The sequence below is a fragment of the Podarcis muralis genome, chromosome 14, assembly GCF_964188315.1.
Source record: "Podarcis muralis chromosome 14, rPodMur119.hap1.1, whole genome shotgun sequence".
Classification (NCBI taxonomy): domain Eukaryota; kingdom Metazoa; phylum Chordata; class Lepidosauria; order Squamata; family Lacertidae; genus Podarcis; species Podarcis muralis.
The window spans coordinates 48788520-48814545 of NC_135668.1; the positions used below are offsets into that span (position 1 = coordinate 48788520).

A 26026-nucleotide genomic window follows, 5' to 3' on the forward strand; every position below is an offset into this window, starting at 1 on the left:
GCCACAAACACCTCGGGATCACTTCTAAACAAAGCTGCAAAAGAGAGAGTGGTACATCTTCCTTGCAGCTTGTTGCTGGCTGTTCGAAAGCACACCAGTGCAAGCAGATAAATGGGTACCACTGCAGCAGGAAGGTAAACAGCGTTTCCGTGTGCTCTGGTTTCTGTCACGGTGTTCTGTTGTGCCAGAAGCAGTTTAGTCATGCTGGCCACATGACCCAGAAAGCTGTCTGCGGGCAAACGCCAGCTCCCTCAACCCGAAAGCGAGATGAGCACCACACCTCATAGTCGCCTTTGACTGGACTTAACCGTTTTTCAGCTGATCCCATTTTGCTTCGTGTTGGGAGTCAATCAAATCAAATCTTTATTACGGTCATAGACCAGCATACGTACACATTTAAAATGATGAGGCCGGAGGAACATTGCCCGGCTGTGAGTGTGAAGACCGCTCCCTGCAAGGCCCTTTCCACCTGGCCTAGGGGGCAAGGCCCACATTCACCAGCCCTACTGAAGAGGCTCCTCATGAGGCCAGAGGAACATCGCCTGGCTAATGTTTTATTGATTTAATATGCTGTAAACCGCTTTGAGATTTTTATTAAATGTATAAAGCGGTATAGAAATCTTATAAACAAATAAAATCTGCAGGACGTTTTGGAAAGCTAAAAATTATTAAAACAGGAGGTATATATAGGACTTGCCGATCAGAAGGTCAGCGGTTCGAATCCCCGCGACGGGGTGAGCTCCCGGTGCTCGGTCCCAGCTCCTGCCAACCTAGCAGTTCGAAAGCACGTCAAAGTGCAAGTAGATAAATAGGTACCACTCCGGTGGGAAGGTAAACGGCATTTCCGTGCACTGCTCTGGTTCGCCAGAAGCGGATTAGTCATGCTGGCCACATGACCCGGAAGCTGTACGCCGGCTCCCTCGGCCAGCAAAGCGAGATGAGCACTGCAACCCCAGAGTTGGCCACCACTGTACCTAATGGTCAGGGGTCCCTTTACCTTTATAGATAAAAGACTATAAGAATTGTGTTGGGAGTAAGGAAGGAAGAGGAGGGGCCAGAGAGACCATGTGAGATGCTGAATAGACTTGGACCAGGGTGATCTGTGTTCAAATCCCCTACTCAGCCACTGTGACCTTTCAGCAGCCACACTCAGCCAGACCTATGTCTTGGGGATCTTGTAGGACTTAACAGCTTCCTTCTGGCCCCATCTGATCCGATCAGCCTGCTGGACCTGGGTTCCTGGCCCATCTAGTCCAGCATCCTTTTCTCAGAGTGGCCAACCAGACGCCCGTGGAAAACCCACAAGTAGGATCCAAGCACAAGAGCATCTCTTCCTCCTGTGGCTTCCAGCAGCTGATATTCGGAAGCACTGCTGCCTCTTGGCTGTGGAGGGAAAGCGCAGTAATCCTGGCTACAAGCCACAATACCCCTTATTCCTCCAGGAATTTGTCTTAATGCTCTTTTTAAAAATTAAAAATAAAATTGGAACTTTATTTACAACATAACCCACACACACACACCCCAATACAGAAATCCACCCTCATTAAATGTGAACATAACATACAGTGAGCATAACATACAACAATACAAACCAGCAAATAAAAGACTTCCTTTATCCCGTATCTGGCCTCCTTATTAACTTCTTATAAGCTGTTTCCTTTATGAATAATTATTAAGGTTTTTCTAATTAGAACTTAAATATCCACAAAGTCTCCTGCAGACATTAATCGAAATAAGTCCAGATATGTATTTTAGGGCACTGTTTTGTGAAGTATTCTCTGCATTTTCCCCATGCTTTTTGAAACTCTTGTCTAGTGTGATCTCTGTTAATGTAGCCAGTTCAATATACTTTAACAGTTTGTCTTGCCTTTCCTTTTTTGGTGGCACAGTTTCTTTTTTCCAGTTTTTAGCAATTAATGCTCTTTTGAAGTCATCCAAGATGGTAGCCGCCACTACTTCTTCCTGTGGCAGCATGTTCCAAAGGTTAACTATGTGCTGACCTTTAAGGGCAGGATGCAAGAATCAGAAGTCTGAACAGGGGAGCAGCTGCTGAATCAGCAGCCAGGGCCTAAGCCCACGCATTTCCAGGCAGGTCTGTGTAGCCACAGATTGTGCTTGCTACAGAACACCTGAAGGCCCAGCAAGGAAGAGCATCATGGCTGGAGCAGGTGAGGAAATGGGTTTTTTAGGTCTCTGGAAAAAAGACTGATGGCTTTGCTAGACCCCGTTTCCATTTATTTCCAGTAGGTTCCCCAACCTTTCCATTGTTCTTATCATTACTTATTATTAAATGTGTATACAGCCCTTCATCCGTAGACCTCAGGGCGGCTCACAATAATCTATAGATCTCGGCTGGTTCTATCAGTATACTTTTATTGGTGGTTTTTAAGTTACCTTGATGCTCCTTTTTTGCTCTCTCTGTGTGTAAATTGGCTTAAAAATGCTAAATTCTGCCATTTTCAGAGGGGCACAAAAATGCCCTTCCCACATCCAATTCACCACCTCACTTGCGCGAGACAAATGTCGGCAGTTTTTCCTAAGGCCCTCAGCTTTGGAAGCTCCCTGCAAGATCCCCTCACACTGTCATTTTCGCAACCAAGAGCTGTTGTCTCAAGCGCCTCATCCCACACTAAACGCGAAAGTACCCCCCCCCCCACTGTTCCCAGGAAAAAAATACGGGTAGTTTTAGGAGCTTTGTGGCTACAGAATCCAAGTCAGACCCTCTCGATCGACGGCTCATCCAGTTGGCAAAGTTAGCATCTGTAGGCACACGCTGCCATTTTGGGGGAAACGAGCCCATTCTGCTAGCTTACCTCATCGATTGCAGACTCCTCTATCAACCGGGGGGCATCCGAGGAAAGGAGGCCGTGGGTGGCCATGACAAAAATCTTGTAGGCGCCTCTCTCTTTGAGCGTCTCAGCAGCAGCCAGGAAGCTGTCTACGTCGTCTATTATGTCGTCCTGGCCAAGAGGACATGAGAAGAGGATTATCAGTGTTGCCTCAACGAGGCCGCCGGAGGGAAGTGGAAGCCCTCTAGAGCCACTTAGGGAGGAACCATTTTTTAAGGGCCAGATTTCCTTCTGGGCAATATTCCGGGGGCCACATACCACTGGTGGGTGGGGCCAGAAGTGGGTGGGGTAATAATTCCAAACTTTTTTCTGTCCCCTACCCCAGTGGCAAAGCTGCATGCTCCAGCACCAGGGGCAGAGAGCAGGCGGGGGTGTCGCTAGCGCACGTCCCGTGGGGTGTGGCGTGCGTCCTGGGGGCGTGGCATGCCGCCCACAGGGGCGTGGCACATGGCACGTGTCAGAGGGGCAGCCACAATGGTACCCCCCTCCCTGATGGTGCCAGGGGCAATGCGCTCCCCCCAGTCCTCCGCCAGTGCCCTACCCCGATGCCCCAAGTGTGAAGCAGGGAGAGAGGGAACATATAACTGATTTATCAGACATCGCTTGGTTGCAAAAAAAACCCCAACAAAAAACTACAACCCTTAAAGTGTTTTAGGAAAAGACATTATAAGAGTTTACAACCGTGCTTTAAAACATTCAAAAGTTACAGTACTAAAACAGATTAAAATTACTCCGGCTTTCTAAACATTTGGCCAGGGTTGTCTAAACAAGAAAGATTTTAGCAGGCGCCAACAAAGAGTGCAGAGAAGCTGCCTGCTTGATATCAATAGGCAGAGAGTTCCCAAGTGTAGGTACTGCCACACAAAATGATTTGATTTCTTACCAATGTGGAACGGGCATTATGTGGCACCTGCAGCAGTGCCAATTCCGCAGAATGAAGCAGTGGATTGGCTACAGGTAGGTTAAGGCGATCTAATAGGTAAACTGGTCCCAAGTTGTTAAGGGCTAGATGTACTAATAGCAACACCACAAACTTTTTTCCCATTTCAAGGCATGATTTTTGTGCTGATCTCACTTCTGTCCGCCCGCCCGTCCAAATGTGCCTCTTAGCATTCCAAACTGCCCATTCAGACTCCTCACCCTTACTAACTAGCATCACAAATGGAAAACAGCCTTTACAGCTCTGTGGCTCCAGTCTATGCCCCTGCCATTGCTGCAGGATGCTCTCCCTGGATCCCTTATGAATAAAAAGCTTGCCCATGTAGAATATTTACCCTGCTACTCACTGGTTTTGCCCAAACCACAAGGACTTAAGAGCAGCCTTGTTCAAAGATTTGAATCTCCCAGTAGGGAGATCGATTGGATATTTAACTTTTAATTTGGGGCAGGTCCACCTACACCTCTGAAAAGTGGCCTGTTTTGTCTTGAGCGACAATTTTAAGGAGAAAGTTTGTAGGGATGGAAAGTGTAAATTCTTCAGGGAAGCAACTGACAAAACATTTGGTCTTAATAATTATTTTAACTGTGGAATGTATTTTATTCTGTTTGACGTATTTTATCTTTTGCAATGGCTTTGGCTAAACAAAGAAAGAATATATTTGTATATTGCAAAGCATTTCCAGCGATAACAGCCGCCGGGTCCCAAATGACAAACCACTGTAGGCAATTTCTCTAACCAAGCAGGTCACAGCGAGACATAGCGGGGATATATGCATTCCCACAGGCCCGAAGTGTTTTGATTTTGTGAAGCTTAATGAGGTACATAATGGATTTGCTTTTCACACTTGCAAACGTGATAATGGAAACAGACAGAGCACTCAGCCTTCCCCAATCTGGCAAACGCAATGTATTTTTTAGACTACAACTCCCATCAGCCCCAGGTAGCAAGGCCAACAGTCAGGGATGATGAGAAGTATGGTCCAAAACATCTGGAAGACCCAGGCCTCAACTGCACAGGTTATTTATTCCTATCACCAGATATACTCTAATCTCTCCCTACAAGCATCTTAAAAGTCCACCCTTCCTAGGAAAACTAAATCCTCCAGCCAACGCACAAATCTTTCAACAGCTGTTACGCTGGATTATTCCGCAGCCTCTCCATTCCCACGCGGCAAGGGATATGAAGGTTGCCTCTGTCAGTAAAAGCAGCCATCACTGGAGTTTGTTATCTGATGCAAGAACTGGATGAGCAACTCAGCTAATAACCACAGGGGTGGAGAATAATCATTAGCCACTTTAACGTTGTTGAAAACGTGTTAACTTTAAACAAACCGGAAGACTGAACAGGAGACGAAAGATTAAGTTAAACGAAGAAGAAAAAGAAGAGCTCGCTTGCTTGTTAAAGGCAAATATTAGTCTCCTCCCACTATTTGAAGCCTTTTGATCTGAATCATGGAATGGGAATCAATGGCTGGAATTTCAGCTTCCAGTTAAAAGCCGGGGAAGCGCTCCCTTTAATTCAGAGCAGTCTGGTGTGCTCACGAGGAGCAGCTCTTCAGCCTCGGCAGCCAAACCTGATAAATGTGACCCAGATTTACTCAGCGGCACCTTGAACCCAATTACCTCCAAGCAGGTGACACAGTAAGGAAAGATGCCATTTAAAAACACCAGCGCAATAGCAGCACAGTATTAGCATAGGCTGCGAGCCATGAAGCCGAGTGGCACGTTCAGCTTCAGACTGCTGGATTTCCTTGCGAAATGCAGATGCCACAAATCACAATCATCATGTATTAGTATAGAAAGCCCTTAACAAGCTGGGACCACTTTACTTTCGAGCTCGCCTTTCCCTCCCCCCATGTGCCCACTCGACTGCTTCGATCGGCGGAATTGGCACTACTACAGGTGCCAAAACATATAATAATAATTTAATAATAATGTATTATTTATATCCCACCCATCTGGCTGGGTTTCCCCAGCCACTTAAGATCACTGCCAATCAAGACCTCACCCTCCTCAAATTTCTCCCAAAGGGAAAAAGTACACACTAAAAACCTCCATTGGTGTGAGTTTGGGCCATGGGCAGAAGCAATAATTACGGATTTGGGTCCATAATTCCCCCTTGAAGAATATATAAGGCCCATTAGGACAATGGTGGCCAAACTTTGCCCTCCAGCTGTTTTGGGACTACAACTCGCATCATGCTTGACCACTGATCCTGTTAACTAGGGATGATGGGAGTTGTAGTCCCAAAACAGCTGAAGGGCCAAGTTTGGTCATGCCTGCCTTAGGATCTTTCTTCATCTGAGTGACCCTGAGTGGGAAAGAGGCATCAAAAACTGCAGCCACACCATGTGAATGACACATCCCAGCAGCTGAGAAATGCTCCCCGAAGTATCTTTGAGCCAGCAAGCACGTTTGCCTAGAATCGCATTCCCTACCTTTGGTTTAAGAGAATAGAATAGTACAGAAGCTGGGGTTCCTGGGAAGATCTAGGACAGCCTGGGAATTTAGCGTCTCATGTAATCACTATCAGCTGCTTGATGAGTTACAGCCCTTATCTTGAGGCTGGCATTAGAGTTCCCAAAAACACCCACCCATTCTTAATTGGCAATATTCTGCAGCTGGGCCCGTCCCAGGCTTTCATCTCTAGACTAGTTCTAGGGAGTCTGGTTTGTCTGCCCATGTATTCGGTTGTGGAATAACATGTGGGCTGTCTCCATGCAAAAGGGTCTGAAACATTTTTTACTTCCTTGTTTGTTGCCCTCGTCTTCCTCTCCTGCTAACTGCAGATGCCTGGGTTTCAAACCGTGTTGTGTCGGGGAGGGGAGTTGAGGTTGGGTATTGTAACTTTAGCTAGTCAAGTCTTTCTTATTTTCAGTGCGGGCTGGTTCTGTAATTCAAACGTTCCTGAACTTTTACAACTTTCTTCTTGGAAATCATATTTTTTTTGCACTGTGTTCCAGTATCTCCTCTGCTGTCTCTTATTAGTTCAAATAAATCTTGCTGCTATAAGGACCAGTGTGGCATAGTGGTTAGAGTGCTGGACTAGGACCTGGGAGACCAGGGTTCGGATCCCCATTCAGCTGTGAAAGCTCACTGGGTGACCTTGGGCCATAGCTGTCAACTTTTCCCTTTTCTTGCGAGGAATCCTATTCAGAATAAGGGAATTTCCCTTTAAAAAAGGGAAACGTTGACAGCTATGCCTTCGGCCAGTCACTCACTTTCAGCCCTAATGAGTGAGCGTTGCTATAAGGATAAAATGGGGGGGGGGGGGTTGCCACCTTGAGCTCCTTGGTAGAAAAGTGGGGTGTAGATGCAAATAATAATAATAATAATAATAGGTGTGAATTATCGGATTCAAATTACAAGAAAGGAGATTCCAACTAAACATCAGGAGGAACTTTCTGACAGTAAGAGCTGTTCGACAGTGGAATGGACTCCTTTGGAAGGTAATGGACTCTCCTCCCTTGGAGGTTTTTAAGCAGAGGTTGGATAGCCATCTGTTGTGGTTGCTTTAGGTGGGGGTTGTTCTAGATGACCCTTGGGGTCCCTTCCAACTCTGCAATCCTGATTCTAGGTCATCTTGGGTCACTAAGGCTACAAACACCGAGTTCCCCTCCCCTCCTGCTTTTCTACCGGGGGACTGCAGGTATTGCAGAAATCCCTGGAAGACAGGTTCCCGAACGTGGACCCCTGCTGCCTCGTAAGTCAGTAGATGGTGGCAGTATACCGTGGACCAGGTTTTTATTTTTTTAATTGATTTGGGGGGGACACAAACACATGCACATCTTGACAGCATCTTTCCATGTGATGTTCTCAAACCGTAAAAGGCAATTCAGAATCAACAGGTTGCTGTAGTACGGCAGCTACATACCACGATGATGGCTATCCTTCCGCCCACATCTCCGACAACTGTGATGGGAGGTTTCTCTTTTGGAATCAACACTGGTTAAAAAGGGGAGAAAGAAAGGAGTCTTATAATGTTGCAGTAGACCTCCTGCCTTTTAGCATTCATCTTAGTTACAGGGTGTTGTCTTGGTAGATGCTTCCCCACTCATCGTGACTCCAGCAAACCAGGCCAGGTTCCACTTCCTACTGACAGCAACGACCCCTGCTGGTCACTCCAAAAGCTGTCCTTGCTGACAACAACCCCTACAGCAAAACCATTAGGGGAACAAGAGAGAGAGCACTGCACAATAGGCCTTATGGAATCACAAGCTCCATAAAGCAAGTGCTACCCATGATTATGTTTAGCAGGGGTGGGGGTCCTGTGGTCCTCCGCCTATTGGCAGACTCCCAGCACGCAGGGCCTGAAGGCTCAGGGATGAGAGGAGCCAGGGATCCGGCAGGATCTGCAAGGCCAGGAGCTCCCTATATGTCAGGGGTCAGCAAACTTTTTCAGCAGGGGGCCAGTCCACTGTCCCTCAGACCTGGGGGGGGGCTAGACTATATTTTTTGGGGGGGATGAACGTATTCCTATGCCCCACAAACAACCCAGAGATGCATTTTAAATAAAAGCACACATTCTTACTCATGTAAAAACACGCTGATTCCTGGACCGTCCACGGGCTGGATTTAGAAGGCGATTGGGCCGGATCCGGCCCCCAAGCCTTAGCTTGCCTACCCATATTATACATGGAGCATCTTAAAATGGCTATCACTGCGACAGACAGGGTATCTGAGGAGGCAGGAAGGGTCCTCCGGCAAGACCTGCTCAGTCTGAATGGAGACACGTGGCTTCCCCGTTGCAGGAATCCCCACCATAGGAAGCCAAGCTATCCACTGTCAAGGACAGAGGGCTGATTTCACCACCACCAGCACCAAAATGCAACACAACCAATTTTCCCCATAGGAATGAATGACAGGCTTTCAATAGTATGGGAGAAGGTCACAAGAGATGCTCAGGGGCACAGTGTGGATGGGCTACACCAGGTAAAAGGTAAAGGACCCTTAGACAGTTAAGTCCAGTCAAAGGCGACTATGGGGTTGCTGCGCTCATCTCGCTTTCAGGCTGAGGAAGCTGGCGTTTGTCTGCAGACAGCTTTCCGGGTCATGGAGCCAGCAGGACTAAACCGCTTCTGGCGCAACAGAACACCGTGACAAGTGCCAGAACGCACGGAAACGCCATTTATCTACCCACCACAGTGGTACCTATTTATCTACTTGCACTGGCGTGCTTTCGAACTGCTAGGTTGGCAGGAGCTGGGACAGAGCAACGGGAGCTCACACCCCGTCACAGGGATTTGAACTGCCGACATTCTGATCGGCAAGCCCAAGAGGCTCAGTGGTTCAGACCACAGTGCCACCGGTGTCCCTCCTTGCTAGTCTAGTGGCACTTGGGAGAGCCTTGCTTGCTTGTAACTGCTTGCCCTCTAGTCATGCAAGAGGGGGCACCGAGTTTTACTCATAAGTTCATTGCAGTTTTTTCACAGTTTTGAACAAAAGGATTGGGGGGGCGGGCAGGAATCAAAAGCACATTTCAACCGGCTGCAATACAAATGTACCCTGTTTTGTGGCACACCACACTAAGAGACACAAGAGGGCTTGGGCATGGGTCAAGGATGATGCCAAATGCTGCAAATCACGGTACCACCCAACAACAACAGGGGGCATGAAATAGGCCCAAGTTTTCCATAACCAGAAAGAGAAAGACTTTAAATGCAAAGTCTCAAGCATAACAGGGAAGGGGCAGGGGATTATCCACAAGAAGTTGCAGCAAACCCATGTCCAAACCCTGTAACTCAGGCTACATCCACAGCATTCAAAGCACGTGGCTTCCCCCAAGGAATGCTGGGAACTGTAGCTTACAACTCCCAGCACCCTTGATGATCTACAGTTCCCAAGCTTATTTATTTTGCATGGGAGGGGGGCAAGACATGTGCTTACATTGTATGGTGTGGATATAACTTTCAAGAGAGGGAGATGCCCACTGTGAATGCCCGTCTCCTTTTAAGGACACCCACCCCAACCAGCAGGGGCCCTCCTCTCACGCGAGTTTACTTACTGGGTATCTCTAAACTAGGGTGAATGGCAGCTGCACTTTTAGCCGTCGGGGGCGAATGGCGGCCGTCCACCAGGTCGGACTCTGCATCTTGAGCCTCCCCGTGTATCACGGCGATCCCCAGTCTCAAGCGCTCTGCAAACGACTGAGCCCTGCGGACAAGGGGCAAGGACGTTAGAAAACACGTCCGTCCCCAACGCAAAGGACGGCAGAGAAACAGCCATACAAGCAGAGGAGGGAAGGCAGGCAGGCAGTCCTCTCCCAAGAGTGTTAAGCTGACAGGTGATCAGGGCAAGGTGGTGCCAAATTGATCTAGTTCAGCATTTCCTAACCTGGTGTTGGACTGCAACTCCCGTCATCCCTAGCTAGCAGGACCAGTGGTCAGGGATGGTGGGAGTTGTAGTCCGACAACAGCTTGGGGACCCAAGTTTGAGAAACCACTGATCTAGTTCCTAAGGTGCAAGTAATAAATAAATGCCAGCAGGGTTCATCGATCGCCACTGCTGCCTTTGCATCCAAAGAAGATGGATGTTGGAAGATTCAGGGCGGACGAAAGAAAGACCTTCTTCACGCAGCAAATAGTTAAACTGTGGCGCTTGCTCCCACAGGGGGCAGTGATGGCCAGCAACCCAGGTGCCTTTAAAAGAGAACTGGGCGAATTCATGGAGAGGGCTATCAGTGGCTACGAGCCATAACTGCCAAGCTCTGCCTCCACTGTCGGAGGTACAGTGGCACCTCGGGTTAAGTACTTAATTCGTTCCGGAGACCCGTTCTTAACCTGAAACTGTTCTTAACCTGAAGCACCACTTTAGCTAATAGGGCCTCCTGCTGCTGCCGCGCCGCCAGAGCATGATTTCTCTTCTCATCCTGAAGCAGAGTTCTTAACCTGAAGCACTATTTCTGGGTTAGCGGAGTCTGCAACCTGAAGCGTATGTAACCCGAGGTACCACTGTACTACGCCTGGGAATACCAGCTGCTGTGAATCACAAGTGGGGAGAGCACTGGTGCCCTCAGGTCTTGCTTGTGGGAATGGTGGATTTGATTTAAACCAAATCAATTTAAATCACTAGTCAGTAAGACTTGATTTAAATCACACACACACCCGAAAGACTCATACTTGCTGGTATAATCTTAATATTTACAACCAGAGGAAGGTTTCGTTTTTGGAATAATATATTTTCAGTGTAGTTTTTACATTTACATCAAAAATTAATGATTTGGTTATACTATTAGAAATACATAGACAGATCATTATGTAATTATTGCGAGGTTTAATAAGTTAATTGTATTTGGATAACTTTTCTGCTGTACTTTATTAGAAGGAGAAAAACAATCATTTCCTTAATAACAATTAAAAAAAATTATTTGACTAAAACAATATGATAGCATATGTATCTATGTTTGTTAACTGATGTGGTTAAACATATCATTAAAACAAATCCTTATTTGCTGATGTATAGCCTTTGGACTATAATGTAACTATAACAGAAAATCTTTAGAAAGATTTTTCCTCCAAAAGCGTTTTATTTTAAAAATCTGATTTAAATTTTTTTTAAAAATCTGGGTTTTTTAAAATTAAAAAAAATTGATTTTTTTTTTTCCACCCTGCTTGTGGGCTTCCCACAGCAGCAGCTTTGGCCTCTGTGAGAACAGGATGCTGGACTACATGGGCCATTGGCTTGACAAAGCAAGTTCTTATTATGGCTGTTTGTTGTAAACAAAGGTTACAAGTCCAGAATCCCCATTCCCTGCAGTGGCCAACTGGGCGCCTTTGGGAAGATCACAAATGGGGACCTGAGGACAACAGCTCTCTCCTGCTGCCAATTCTCCAACAACTGGTAACTTAAGAGGCATGGCGCCCAGAACCTGGAGGCTGCATCTAACCACCCTGACTAGTAGCTGTGGACAACCTCACACTCCATGAATTTATCCCATCCCCTCTCAAAGACACCTAAGCCGGTGGGAGTCACCACACCTTGCGGTGAGCTCCATTGGTTTAAGGATGTGCTCTGTGAAATGCTTCCTGAGCAAACCGTTTTGTATGGCTGGCTTTTCGGACTGATGAAGCGTGTAGCGAAACCTGTAATATATCCGGAGAACAGGTCTCCTTTTGCTCACTTGCGTTATTCTCACCAGGGTGGTGGCTTTGATTTGCCTTCCTGTGACTGATCCATGCATACGGCTTTGTGTTTCCATCTCAAGACCCATTGAAGAACATCACATCCAGTTCAATCTTTGAAAAACAGCTTTGAAAAACTTATTCATATTCTCCAGTGTGCTACCCTTGCCGTTGTGGCGGCACGGGGTTGCCATTCTGTGATTGGACTTAGGCTACTTGTTGAACGGTTCATTTATCCAGTCTGTATAACGTTTACTGCACATGTAACTTGTTAAGATGGAGTTGTATAATTATCCACTCCATGTTTATACAGTATCTCCAGGCTTTGTTTTGCACATGGCACCTTAGTATGTATGTTGTTTGAATGGTTAACAGTCTATCTCTATTCTAGCTATTATTCTAGTGAATTTGGTTTTATACTTATAAGCCAGTTTGTGGTGTTGTTGTTTTGTTGTATGATTATTATTATGTCACCACATTTGATACTTTGTGTATATACTTTGAAGTCCTGATAATCGCCCACCGTTCAGTTTCACTAAAGGACTCCCCACCCCCAGACCCAGCAAATATGGCAGCTATTTTGTGACTGACACTCTCTCAAAATTGGAAAAGTGCCCACTGGTCCAGAACAGCTGGTGGCTCCGGCATTAGTTTAATAAGCAGAAATGCACACAACTTGGTTCGGAGCCAAGACCCGCTGCCCAGCCTTGCAAATTATTATGATATCGACCCCTATCTAGACTCAAACTTCAGGTGTTAAAAGAAGATAAGTTGGTGCTACACAGGAACATGGTTTTGGAGTACCCACCCACCTCTTTGCAGACGCCGGAGATTTGGCCACGATCACAGCATTTCTGTAGTCTGGAATCTGAAAAAACAAACAAACACAAACACATGAAATGGGCTGTGTGTGCCTTTGGTCTGATCTGATTCTTGTGATGTTGTTAGTTTTTTTAATCCCCAACACAGAAGCAAAAACACTGCTTCCCCCTTTCCCCCAACAAACCTTTCCCCTTCAGAGAGTTTGCCCTGCCCAGAGAGGACAGGGCTTAGGAACATTTCTGTAAGAGTCAGCAGCAAGATATTACAAGTCCTATGTGGTATAATTCCAATGACAATGGACTGTTAGTTGTAAGCTCATGTTCTTAACTGTTCCCCCCGCAACCCTCATTTTTAGTCCTCATCTGGACATCAAGAACAAGGCATTGCTCATCTTGCCAGCCTAGCTTAGGATTGGATGGACTGGCTTGTTTTTCAGCACCCAATCCGCCTGGCTTGGAATGAAATGACACGACTTCGCTCACCTCTTCTTGAATGTACTGTAGCAAAAATGGAGATGCTCTCAGGTTGTCAACCGGGACATTGAAGAAGCCCTGGATTTCCTTTTGATGCAAATCCATGGTGATGAGGTGAGTCAGACCTTGGGAGGAGACCAAGGGGAGCAGTGCTTTAAGGTCACTTCACCAACAAAGAACAAGAAACCCGCATTCGATGCGTGGCAGCTGTTAAAAGCTGGTTCCCAAAGAAGCTTTTACTTAGGAAATGCTTATCCCGAACACCCATAGGAAGTGTGAGACTTTGCACTTTCAGTAGGGAAGGCAGGATATACCGTATTTTTCGCCCTATAGGGCGCACTTTTCCCCCTCCAAAAATGAAGGGGAAATGTGTGTGCGTCCTATGGGGCGAATGCAGGCTTTCGCTGAAGCCTGGAGAGCGAGAGGGGTTGGTGCGCACCGACCCCTCTCGCTCTCCAGGCTTCGGGAAGCTATCCTCAAGCCTTGGGAGCCCGCGGGAGTTCCCGCCAGGCTCCCAAGGCTTGCGGATAGCAGCCTGTTCTGGGGGCTGGGGTCGGGGGAAATAAATTTTTTTTTCCTTTATCCCCCCCCCCCAAAAAAAAACTAGGTGCGCCCTATGGGCCGGTGCGCCCTATAGGGCGAAAAATACGGTAAATTCAATAAATTATAATACAATAAAATACCTGCCAAATAAAATTCTGTCTCTTTTGTGCTCTTATATCCCATCGTTCCTCAAAAGGATTGTCACTCCCAAATTTTATTCTAACCACCACCCTGCCCAACAGGGGTGCCCAAACTTTTTTCAAAGAGGGCCAGATTTGATGATCTGCTCATGTGTGAGGGCTGACCAAAGTTTTTAAGCTTTTTTTAGGACTGAAGTTGTTGAGAATTTTACCCAAAGGTATTGAGCTTTTTTTACAATTTCACCTCAAAGTTGTTCAGCTTTTGAGCTTTTTTTAAGGATTTTACCCCAGGACATATACTGCCACAGGGGCTGGATTAAATCAACTGGCGGGCCATCTTAGGCCCCCGGAATGGACTTTGGACATTCCTAGTCCAGGCTAAGCTTTGTGGCTTGGCAGGGACTGGAGATCTACATCCACAGGGCCTGGCCAGTTGCAGGATGTTGTGGCCCCACACACAGCAGTCATGTCCCCCCACTAGCCCTTCACAGCAGCAAGCGGGGGGGGGGGATGGAACCACTGGATGCCGACAGCTCAGGGCGGTTTTGCTTCATAGTCAGGCCAGCTTCACAGGTGGCTCAGATTCTTTCCACTCACCCCCCCCCCCCAAGGGCACTGAGTCTCCAGAGGAGGAAGCAGGCCAAGCCACGCTGCGCTATGGCAGCGACAGCAGCGCCTGCCAAAACAGCAAAGTGCAGGCAGAGCAGGGCATCTTTAAGTTGCTTGCAGCATCTGCAGAGGGAAAGAGGTGCCAATTGGCAGGTGTAGTTTGGATTCAAACTGCATCTGCCTGGCAGCAAAGCTGGGCTTGGTGACAGCGTCAATCAGCTGATTTTATAGCAGGCCTCCCTAGGCGGCAATACGGCAGCTCCCAACGGGGAGATCCTGAGTGCAGCTGATCCCAGTGAGAGCTCCCAAGTAACTATCAGAAACTCACTTTGAACTCCCATTTGTTCCTTTGTAATTGTGTCCTTAGCTGTCCCCACCCCCATATTTAATAAATAATAATAATAACTAACTTTCTGTGTCTGTTTACATCCGTTTGATGGGAGGGAGGTTATTGGCTTGGTTTTGATATTGTTTTTATTACATATTTTGTAATTTTATATTGTGAACTGTGCTGTTTGGGTGAAGTGTAGTAGATAATGATAATAATATTTTAGACTGGCTATTTAAGGGTGTTTTGTTTCATGGACTGTAACATTTCCTTTGTTCAAAGATGCATTTCTTAATTATTATGCATGACCCTTATATAATGCAATTCTCATCGATTTAATATTTTGGCCCGTTAATTACTATGCAGTTGTTTTAATTGTTAGAACTTTATGAGGATTTCCTTACAGAAACATCAACTAACTCTGTAAGGTTTTAACAAGGAAAATTAATCCCAAAAGCTAACAGCCAAAAACCCACTACTGACCAAGAGTCAAATCAGGACTGCCAGTCTAAGTGGATTCAGATGAAACTGGGCATGTCTCTCAATATACGAGAAGAGATTTATTTGCCCCAAAACCCAAGAAAAGAGACAGCATGTGTGAACAGGAGAGAATTTAGGAAATAGAAGGAACTGGCTAGAGAGCAGTCCAAGTACAGAATTTTGTCCCACAGACCAAGGAAGCTGCCTTATAAAAGAGTCAGACGATCTAGCTCAGTATTATCTACATTGGGGTTTCTCAAACTTGGGTCTCCAGCTCCCCCCCCCCCCCGACTACATTTCCCATCATCCCTGACCCACAGTCCTACTAACTAGGGGTGATGGGAGTTGTTGGCCAAAACCAGTTGGAGACCCAAGTTTGGGAAACCCTGGTCTACGCAGACTGGCAGAAGCTCTCCAAATCTCAGGCGGAGCTGTTTCCCAGCAGCACCTGGAGATGCCAGGGGCTACGAGTTGTTTCCAACAAAATCCGGCTCAGAGTAGACCCACTGGGCCTGAGCTGCGTCATCTCCTATGGGGCTACTTCAAGGAATAGCAATGGATACACCCCTAAATCTGGGACGATTTGCATGCAAAGGATGTGCTCTAACCACTGAGCTTCAGCAAGGCGCTGCCTCCCTTTGCGAGTGACCACTGTCTCATGAAAGGAACTTTAGAGGAGAGCCAAGGCCTATAGTCTACAGCGTTGCCTGAAGACATACTTAGAGCGGCCAGGGTGGGGTGGGCGTGTCCCGCCATGGCCTCGCCCGCTGCTCTCTGTCCTTACCCGCCTTGCACATCATCGAAGCCAGAAGCTTAGAGACAATGGAGCCCCTTTTCCTCATCTTGCACTGCTTGCTGTATGGGAAGTAGGGAACCACGCCAATAATGCTTTTGGCACAGGACGTTTTACAGGCATACACCATGATGAGGAGCTCCATGATGGTCGTATTCACATCCCTGCAATGAGAAGGGCGCTGGTTCTGTATCGGGACTTCACTCGACAACAAGCCCTATATTGCATTCTGACGCAATAGAGTCCTTCGTCCGCCGGAGAGGGCAGGTAGAGCAACAGGACATTATGCAGGGCTTTCGACCTTGATGTACACTCTCAAATCATTGCCGCCACACCTGTTTTCGGGAAGATTAACTATTCCTCCTTCTTATCATTGGTCCGCAAGGGCGTTTCAGACAGAATCAAAGAATGGTAAGAGTTGGAAGGGACCACAAGTGTCATCTAGTCCAACCCCCTGCAATGCAGGAATCTTTTTGCCCAACATGAGGCTCAAACCCAGGACCCTGAGGTTACCAGCTGAGCTATTGTGTTTGCCAGCTCACTACTGGTCACGTCTCTCCCTAAGGCTCCTTCTTGAACCTCACATGCACTTGGAATGCCACTCCCTGAGGCTTAGCATCTGGGGCAGGCTCTCATTTGCCTCCCCAGCTGTGGAGAAGTACGGGATCACTCAAAGACATACCCCAGCTGTATTGGGTCCTGCGCTCAGGAAGACTCTGCCCCCTCCCTCTGGAAAGATCAAATTTTCTGGGGTAAGGCCAGCTAAGATTTGTGGACCTCTGCTTCCATGGATTTCAACTGCGTGTGCAGCATTCGTTACCCCCCCCAAAAAAGAGAGGAATGGTAGAGGCTCCACATCCCTGAGCCCTTTCTCTGGGGAGGAAAGAAAGGCCATGGTTAGAGAGCGGGGGTAGAAACCTCCACCCCTGGGAGGGACCCTCCAAGTCTCTCTATCTGGACCTTGGCACTTTCCTTAGTGCCACTGGTTTCTCTCAAGCGTTTTTGCCTGGCTGGAACTATGATGGCGACTCTTGCTTGCCTTGCCATATGGATGATATTCGAGAGGAGCATGAGATTGTGCCTGCTGCATAAGGTAAGATTCAGATTGAAGGTTCTGTCCACTTTTGCCTCTGAGCCCACCCACCACTGGCATGTGGCCCCCAGAAGGCAGACCAGAAGGCAATATGGCCCTCAGCTGAAAAAAGGTTCCCCAATAAATGTCAATAAATGGCTTTTTTCCCTCCCTACTATGCTTCCTTTGGACCAGAGGTGGGCTAGCATTGCCACCTATCCGTCTTTGCAGTGGGGCAAACACCGATTACAGGAAGGCAACATAGTGACCTGCAAACAGCATGCTCCTTCCCTCTCCCCCGAAAGCAGAGATGAGCTGGGGAATCAAAGAGGTTGCAGTGGGGAGTGTCTCTCAAATTGACAGGTACCAGTTAGTAACAGCATAAGAAAGCAAGATAAAATTAGAGTGCAGGAACAACAACTCCTCCATAACCTAGTTACAGGTGCTTAAAATAGTTCCCGTCTTTGTCTAACTCTGGTACAGCTACCCTTGATCACAGCTTCTTCAATGAGCTTTGGATATCTGCATGTTTTGCCTGTATCATCTTATGCAAGATGGAAAGTGGGGTTTTAAGAGAATGGATTTAGAGCATCCCTTTTTATATACCATGGTTAAAAAGAAAAAAGCAGAGGGAAGCATATAGGCCAGACTTTTCAGGGAAACTCTGCCAAATCATTTAGGGGGTTAGAGACATTTGCTTTAAAATTGATGCTGGTTGAAAAATTCTTAAAGGGAACATAATGGACAGCGAATGGCAGAAGACCACAGACATCTAACAAGGAGGTTTTAAAAGGAACAGAGACAAAGTTAATAAGCTCTACCCACCACCCGCATTACATAGATACAGTTCAATCAAAACCAAATTCGGAAATGTCTGGGGTTTAATTCTGAGCAGACATTTGTACTCACTTTGAGACAGTCTGGATGATGAAGACATCTTTTCCTCTCACAGACTCCTGAATCTGTACCCGCGTTTCTGCCAAAAGAAAACATGCACTTGGTGTCGACACATGCTTGCAAAGTACATCAGCGTTAAGCCTGAAGTTCAGTCCATTCTCCAATCATTAGGTGAGACCATATTGAAAACCCATCTCAAAGGAAAATATTAACATTGTTGTTTCCCCTTCACTTGCAGCAGCAGCAGGACTGTAGCTTAGTGGCAGAGCACATGCTCCACATGCAAAGATCCCATTTAAAGTTATTGGCCTCTCCAGTTAAATGGATCAGGCAGCAAGTGATGTGAAAGGGCTCTGCCAGAGACCTTGGAGAGGTGCTGCCGATCAGAGCAAAGCAATACTGGGCAAACAGTGTGACCTGGTGCAATGCAGCTTCCTAGGGCTAGTAAGGAATGCTGCAGGGCTCCTGGCCGTGTAAACTGGTGCCTTAAAAGTTACCACAATCACTTGGAAAAGGAACGTGGAAACAGTTCCAATCCACATGACAAATACTCAGAAACATTACAGCTGGAGTGAGAAAGATTTACAGCAACACCGCTCCCGGTGGTCACAGAAGAGCCCTGCTGGATTTCAGCTGGAGGTAAATAAATAGCCTTGTCCTCCATTAAATTTTCTAGGGTGCGCTTGTCAGCTCTTCAAGAAAGCTGTATAACAAGTTGCTCTTTTTTTTTAGGTCTAAAGGTGGTTGTCCAGTAGCAAACCACCAGAGGCCAACATTATTTGGTCACAGTGCCATGAGAAACATTCAAAGAGCAAATAAGATTTGCCACTCCCCGACTCACATCACCATCTGAAGTCCTTCTTTGTGTGCCCCTTCCTCGGGAGGTCCAGAGGGCAGTGAAACGAGAACAAACCTCTTTGGTGGTGGTTCCCCCACTTGTGGAATGCTATTCCTGGGGAGACTTGTCTGACACCATCATTACATAGATGCCAGGCAAAAACATTTCTTTTCCACCAGGCCTTTGGGTCTGTGAACTCCTTCAGTGGGTGTGACATTTTAATCCTGTCTTACAGAAACATGATTCTCTTTTAGGTTTTTCTTTTTCTGTTATGCTGGACTCAATGTACGTACTTGGTTATATATTGTAAGTTGCCTTTAGCTACCTTGGTAGGAAACATGACGAACAATAATAATGAATAATAATAATAATAATAATAATAATAATAATAATAATAATAGATTATGATGCAGGATCCTAGAGAACCTCTGAAAGCCCATAACAGAGGCCAACACCTGTATGGTCACAGGTTAAGGCCTCTACTGTCACAGTCCAGTTCACAGGCGATCGAAGTTCCGGCTGGGGACGTCGGGACCGGGGACAAGATGGCGGGGTGGGAGTAGGAACAAGAGTCCAGAAGCCAGGAAGCCAAGAGTCCGAGGGTCAGAGAATCAGCAGCCAAGAAGCCAAGGGTCCGAGGATTAAGAAGCAAGGAGTCACAAAGTCAAGGGTCCGAGGATTAAGAAGCAAGGAGTCACAAAGTCAAGGGTCCGAGGATCAAGAAGAAAGGAGTCAAGGAGCCAAACGCAGCAAGGCAGGGAATGTGTTGCTGTGGCGAAGAGCCGAAGGGAAATGCTGACCTTATATCCCTTCCCAGCTCTTGCCACCAGGTGCAGTGAGTTACCAAGTGGCTTCACCTGTGTGGCCGCGCCTTGCTTCTTCAGAACAAACTTAGGAAGGCCCCAGTCCTGCAAAGTCCTACTGGTCACAGGGCCTGGCTCTTGCATGCACTCCTGACATCTACTCTTCAGCAAAGATCTTCCAGGGTGCTCCAAGCACAGCAGCAGACAGTACAGTTCATCAGCAAATTAATAGTCCCCAAAGGTACATCAAATGGCCATGGATCAGCTATCACTAAAAAGTGTAGTAAGCCTATTGCGGCGTTCAGAGCACCCATCATCTCACGTTTGTAGGATATTGACTGTGGAAAGGCATTCTGCCTCCATTTCAGTGATCTTTGACAGTGACTTACCACTCCTCTACCATTCCTGTTCATGAAACATTTACTTGATTCTTATTAGTTTGTGACTCCATGCACATATTATATGTCTTCTGTTTATGAATTTTGAAACAGTATCGTGTTATAAAAATATTGTCAGTATATTATTAGCCGGCGTGATGCTTGCTGTTGTTCAGAGCGTTCAGTTTTGCAACACAGGGGATTTTCTTTGGTGTATAATGTACTGGCTGGGCTGTGCCAAATGCAGCTGCTCTTCTTCCTTACCCTGTCGTTCAATGCAGGCAAGTGACAGGAAAGCCCAACACTGCATGCCTGTCTCAGAACTGCAAGGACAGGCTGAGAACAGGAAGATGCTGCGGAAGGAAAACCAGGAAGTGGCCTCTTACACTTGTTTAGTTAAGGAAACGGCAAGAGCTGACACATGGATCACCTAAAGGGACAAACTCTCCAGGGGAAAAGAGGCAGGGGGAAGGGAGAGGAAAGAGGTTGTTATGGGAGGTGCTTAATAAACTAGATCCTTTTCCTTTAGCTCCCAGCGATGAACGCTTTAAGGAAGGGCTTTGAGTGGAAGATGCTCACCTCGGTTCGGCTCCTGGTAAACCTGGACTTTGCCCATCTCCACCCCCAGGCGCCTGGAAAGGTAGACAAGACAAAGCTCACTGAAGCAAGGATGGATTAGAATTGGGATTGAAAACAACATTTTCAACAGGGAGGGCAGCCTTTCTTCTTCTTGCGCCCTCCAGAGGTTTTTGACTACAACTCCCATCAGTTCCAGCCAGTGTGGATGATGGAAGTTGCAGTTCAATATGGAAAGCACCAAATTGGTGAAGGCTGAAATCACTTAGCAGTTTTTTGTACTCTCGTCCCAAACAATGGTCCGCAGAACACCAGTGGTCCAAAAGCTTCATTCAAATGGTCTGTGGTGGGTCTGCACTAAATACCCACACCGATTTATAACTGTATTCATACTGCTTCTATTTCTTACGTTGTATTTCAACTTGAATTCTAAGGAATGCAAACGGCAATACAATAAATATAGGAGATAAAAGAAGCAACAAAAAGAATTAAAAGTCATACAGCATCTAACACAGCACATTACAATTGCTACAACAGGCAAAAAAAAAAAAATTAAGTGGCCTGCCAAGACCCTTTGCCATTTTTTTAAGCGGTCCATGGAGGGTGGGGAGAGTTTGGGAAGCCCTCTTGCCCTAATTGCTTATAGTCCTAACAGCAGCCTGCCTGCAGCACAAACCCTGGATCACTGAACTCTCTAAGCAGGTTCTTGCTAAGACTTGACTCAATGTCCCCAATATCAAAAGGTAGCTTCTGCCAACTCCTGCCACAGCACAGATTCTGCTCACTTGTTACATCCAGAAGGATCTGCCTACAAATGCACTTTTGAGAAACAATTGCCATTTCTCCAACTGCAGGAACAATTGCCATGCAGATGTCACACTTTACAGGAATGAGTTGCTGCTCTGGTTTGTAGACCACAGGTGCCATACCTGTGGGTCTTTTTGCAATTTAAGAAGCGGTAACAGAATCCCAACTTGCTGTTAATCTTATGTATTGTCATTGAGGAAAATAGCACACAGCTCACTTTGCCATTACTCCTTCCTGGGCAAATTTCCCCCATAAACTTCTTCTGCTACTTCTCTCATTCAGTGCCAAACCAAAACTAGAACCTTTTCTGCAACATAACCTGTTGGGTTTCTTCCAGCCATCAACAGACCATCTCCATTTCTAAGCATCCACATTACTCCCTTTCTGGTCTGGGCAAGCAACTGTCAAGGGCAGGAGGAAACAAAATCACACAAGTCACGCTCTGACTATCATTGGCTCAGCTCAATGTACATTAGGTGTTTGGGGAGGCTAAGCATTGGCTGAACAGGCTTGGCCCGAAATAAGTGTTCTCAAAGGATCGTTCTGCAAAATGAATCTGAAAAACAGCCAGTGTGCACAGCATGACCTAACTGTCAAGAGACCTTCTGGCTGTAAGAAACACTAAGATGAGTGGCTCTCTTGAGAGAACACAAGCTTAAATAACAGGATGGGCAAGAACTGGGGGTGGGGGAAGGGGAAGGGAAGAAGGAGCAATGTATCCTTAGTCTCCAAGCCTTATAAAACTGCTCTCATAGCATTCGCTCTTAAAATTTGCCTGCTCTTCATGGGCCACCATGTTGTTATTCCTGGAATCAGGAATGTGGTACAACTATTAAGAAAGGTCTTGTTCGGCTGCTTCAGTTCTAGAACTTGAATCCACTCACTTGGTTCCATTATTTTGAGTTTCCACTGAACTACTGCTGAAGAGGCAAGCTAATCTTCAGTTTAAACTTTTAAATCTACACCAAAAGATGGCTAGCCTCTTCAGCACGTAACAGAAGCATCATAAACCTCAAACTTGCTTTTGGTGTGAGGGATTGCAGGGGCTACCTAAGAGGTGCACCAGGACCCAGTGATAATCCTCAGACCACCTTTATCTTAAACTTTCCGGCTAGGAAAGCCAGATATATATATATATTAGGTAATGCTTTAAGACCAGCAGACATTAATACGTGGGTTTATCATGTTAGAACAAAGCCTGCATTATACTGACCCTGCACCTTTAAATGTAACTTTCTCTTGGCAAAAACAGCAGTGAGACATTACTAAGTAACTTGACAATATAATCTTGCTGAGAGTCGTACATTATGCTCATACCAGCCAGACCCAACACCCCACATTGAAACAGAGGCAGCACAGAGTGCTTAGGAAGAAAAATACAGCGGCTGTTACTTACTCGGCAATTTTCTTTGATAGTTCCATGCACGATGGGTTGGAATTGGCTGAAAATAGCACCAGCCCACCCTTCGTTATATTCATGACGGATCCTGTACCATTGGGCGCCACACAAAACATCAAATCCTCCTTTGTCTTCCCACTTTTAAAATACTGCAAGAAGATCAAAAGCACATTAGATCTAAATAGGCAACGTGGAGCATGAAGACCCAAATTTCAATATTTTCTGCCACCCTTGTATGCTCTGCCCATGCTGTTTAACCCTTCAAGTACCAATCTGAAGGAACTTAAGACATCTCGCCCCATTCAGCAATGATCAGACTACCACTAGGGTTGCCAGTTTATCAACCCGAAACTGCAGTTGTACTTACAACTGCGTGTGAATAGGTGGTAACACCCATATCCACACTGTGACAAAAGTTTTGTCTGCTGGTTTCCGGACATCAAGATGCTGTTAAAAGTAAAATAGCAGGCTGGACTTTTCTTCCTGACTCATTTGCAACTGTCATATATTATTTACGAATCAACTTTCACATTTATCTCATGGCGATTTATGAGCGTACAATAAAAACGGTGTGCAGAAGTGAGAATTCAATTTTACGCAAGAACACAGGGACCTATAGTAGTGAAGACATGTATGTGTGACTGAGATGCCTTGGTCGGGGGGGGGGGGGAGAACCTCAGGTCCGTAGGGAGGCAAATGTGACTCTCCAGGTTTCTTCATTTAGAAGACATCTGAAGGCAGACCTGTACTGGGAAGTTTTTAATGTTAGATATTTTACTATGTTTTATATAAGCTGTAAGCCGCCCAGAGTGGCTGGGGAAACCCAGCCAGATGGGCAGGGTATAAATGAAATGAAATGAAATATGAAATGAAAAATAAAATAAAATAAAATAAATAAAATATTGCCCGTCGCAAACCACATCCCTCCCTAGCTTGCCTCTCAGCCCTCATTTTTTTGCCTGGTTGGAATGTGCCCTTGAACACTGAGTATTGAATATTGCCTCTTTCATACCTGGATGAATGATGGTGTGTATAGAATGTTCCAACTATTGCATAACTGAAATAAAGTGGGGTTTTAAAAAAAAAAAAGGAAATGACCCCTGGACAGTTAAGTCCAGTCAAAAGCAACTATGAGGTTGCAGCACTCATCTAGCTTTTCAGGCCGAGGGAGCCAGCGTTTCTCCACAGACAGCTTTCCGGGTCATGTGGCCAGGATGACTAAACCGCTTCTGGCACAACGGAGCACCATGACGGAAATCAGAGCGCATGGAAATGCTGTTTACCTTCCCGACGCAGTGGTACCTATTTATCTACTTGCACTGGTGTGCTTTCAAACTGCTAGGTTGGCAGGAGCTGGGACAGAGCAGCAGGAGCTCACTCCATAGCGGGGATTCGAACCGCCAACCTTCCGACTGGCAAGCCCAAGAGGCTCAGTGATTTATTCCACCGCCTACCCTATAAAGGTAAGAGTTGCATCCATGGCTCAGATCACTTTTGCTTCTGGCCCTGCCCATGTGGCTCCCAGAAGGTCCCCCCCCCCCCAAATAAGTATGACCCTTTAGCAAAGAAGGATTACCTCACCCCTGCATTAAACAAAAAAGAGCTTGCTCCCAGTTCCAGCCCTGATGCCTTATCCATCTTAAACAAAAGTTTGTTGGTTCAGGGTAACTCTTGATACCAACCACCTCTGACAGTTTTGCTAATATAAGCCAGTGCCCAGGTCTGATTAATGTTCTTAGAGAAAGCACTTACAAATAAAGGTTGCGGCTGAGAGCTGTGCGAAGTTGGCACACAGAGCTGAAGCTCTCTTGCACTTTACTCTCCTCCTGAGGACAATGCCACTAGCATCCTTTCAAAAAAATTACCTGTGGAAACAGAGGAGAGAATATAACCATTAAGAGATACGGGAAGTAAGAGCAGATGGTAAAGATTATCCCAAAGGTCTTTATTCTGCAATAATAAGAACAAACACCCTTTGCTGCACCTTTTGAAAACTATACGTTTGGGACTCTAATGAAACCGAGAAATAGGAATTCAGTCATCGGTATTAAACAATATGCAATGATTTGATTATTAACCAGAAAAAGTGCCAAATCATTGACATTTGCCTATTAAAAAATAAACACCTGTCCCTTCATCCAAGCTCCAATGCAGATACCGTATTTTTCCCTCTATAACACGCATATTTTTTCTCCTAAAAAGGAAGGGGAAATGTCTGTGCGTGTTATAGAGCGAATGTGTGGTCCCTGGAGCCAAAAAATCAAGCAAAAGTCAAATCACGAACGGAGAAGGGAAACCTGAAAAGAGGAAGTGGTTGCTTTCCTGCATTCTGCCTCAGGGTCTTACTGCCCACCCTCCTCTGTTTCGTTGCTGTGTTTGCTCAAACGGAACAAAGAGCAGGGAAAGCCCCTCCCCTCCAGGCAAGCAGAGTGTCCTTCTTTCTAATTCCTCTCTGTGCTCCGGTGCTGCTGGGGGAGAGGGAGAGAGAGTGGGGGAGGGAGAGGGGGGGGAGGGAGAGGGAGGGGGGGAGGGAGAGAGAGGGGGGAGGGAGGGAGGGAGGGAGAGAGAGAGAGAGAGAGAGAGAGAGAGAGAGAGAGAGATGGCTGGCTTGGGGGGGAACTTTTGCCTTTCTTTCCTCCTTCCCGTTATCCCTCTCCAGCATTCTTAGCCAGCTGCTTCTCTGCACACCCCTCTCATGTCCCTTCTTTGTTTTTCCTTCGCTCCCCACTTAAAATGTGGTTACAAAGCATAGATCAACATGGATCCTCAGGATCTTTGCATTGGGTCACCCCAAATTCACCATCAGATCACATAGTATGTCCATGGCTACAGCCTGCACCAAAAAAATCACGCACCCACTGTTGCCTGGGGCTGCAATGGTGCAAAAACGTGGTTAAAAAGCATGGATCCACATGGATCCTCAGGATCTTTGCATTGGGTCACCCCAAATTCACCATCAGATCACATAGCATGTCCATGGCTACAGCCTGCACCCAAAAAATCATGCACCCACTGTTGCCTGGGGCCACAATGGTGCAAAAACGTGGTTACAAAGCATGGATCCACAGGAATTCTCAGGATTTTTGCATTGGGTCACCCCAAATTCACCATCAGATCACATGTCTGTGGCCACAGCATGAAGCACAAAAATGATACATCCA

At 46.4% G+C, this 26026-nt stretch overlaps 1 protein-coding gene across 6 annotated transcripts in view; it reads right to left on the bottom strand.

Moving 5' to 3' along the window:
- The window catches only part of PRPSAP2 (phosphoribosyl pyrophosphate synthetase associated protein 2), a 32555-nt gene that overhangs the window by 1220 nt on the left and 5309 nt on the right, over positions 1–26026 (bottom strand). For all 6 annotated transcript variants that reach the window (XM_028705596.2, XM_077918661.1, XM_028705593.2 and 3 more), the window contains exons 2-11: positions 24618–24730; positions 22863–23014; positions 20663–20715; positions 18078–18144; positions 16088–16260; positions 13213–13328; positions 12721–12776; positions 9793–9941; positions 7663–7733; positions 2814–2960 (exon numbers count right to left, since the gene is read on the bottom strand). In XM_028705596.2, the coding sequence (XP_028561429.1) occupies positions 2814–2960; positions 7663–7733; positions 9793–9941; positions 12721–12776; positions 13213–13328; positions 16088–16260; positions 18078–18144; positions 20663–20715; positions 22863–22981 (951 nt within the window). In that variant the 5' untranslated portion in view covers positions 22982–23014; positions 24618–24730. The remainder of the gene's footprint in view (positions 1–2813; positions 2961–7662; positions 7734–9792; positions 9942–12720; positions 12777–13212; positions 13329–16087; positions 16261–18077; positions 18145–20662; positions 20716–22862; positions 23015–24617; positions 24731–26026) is intronic.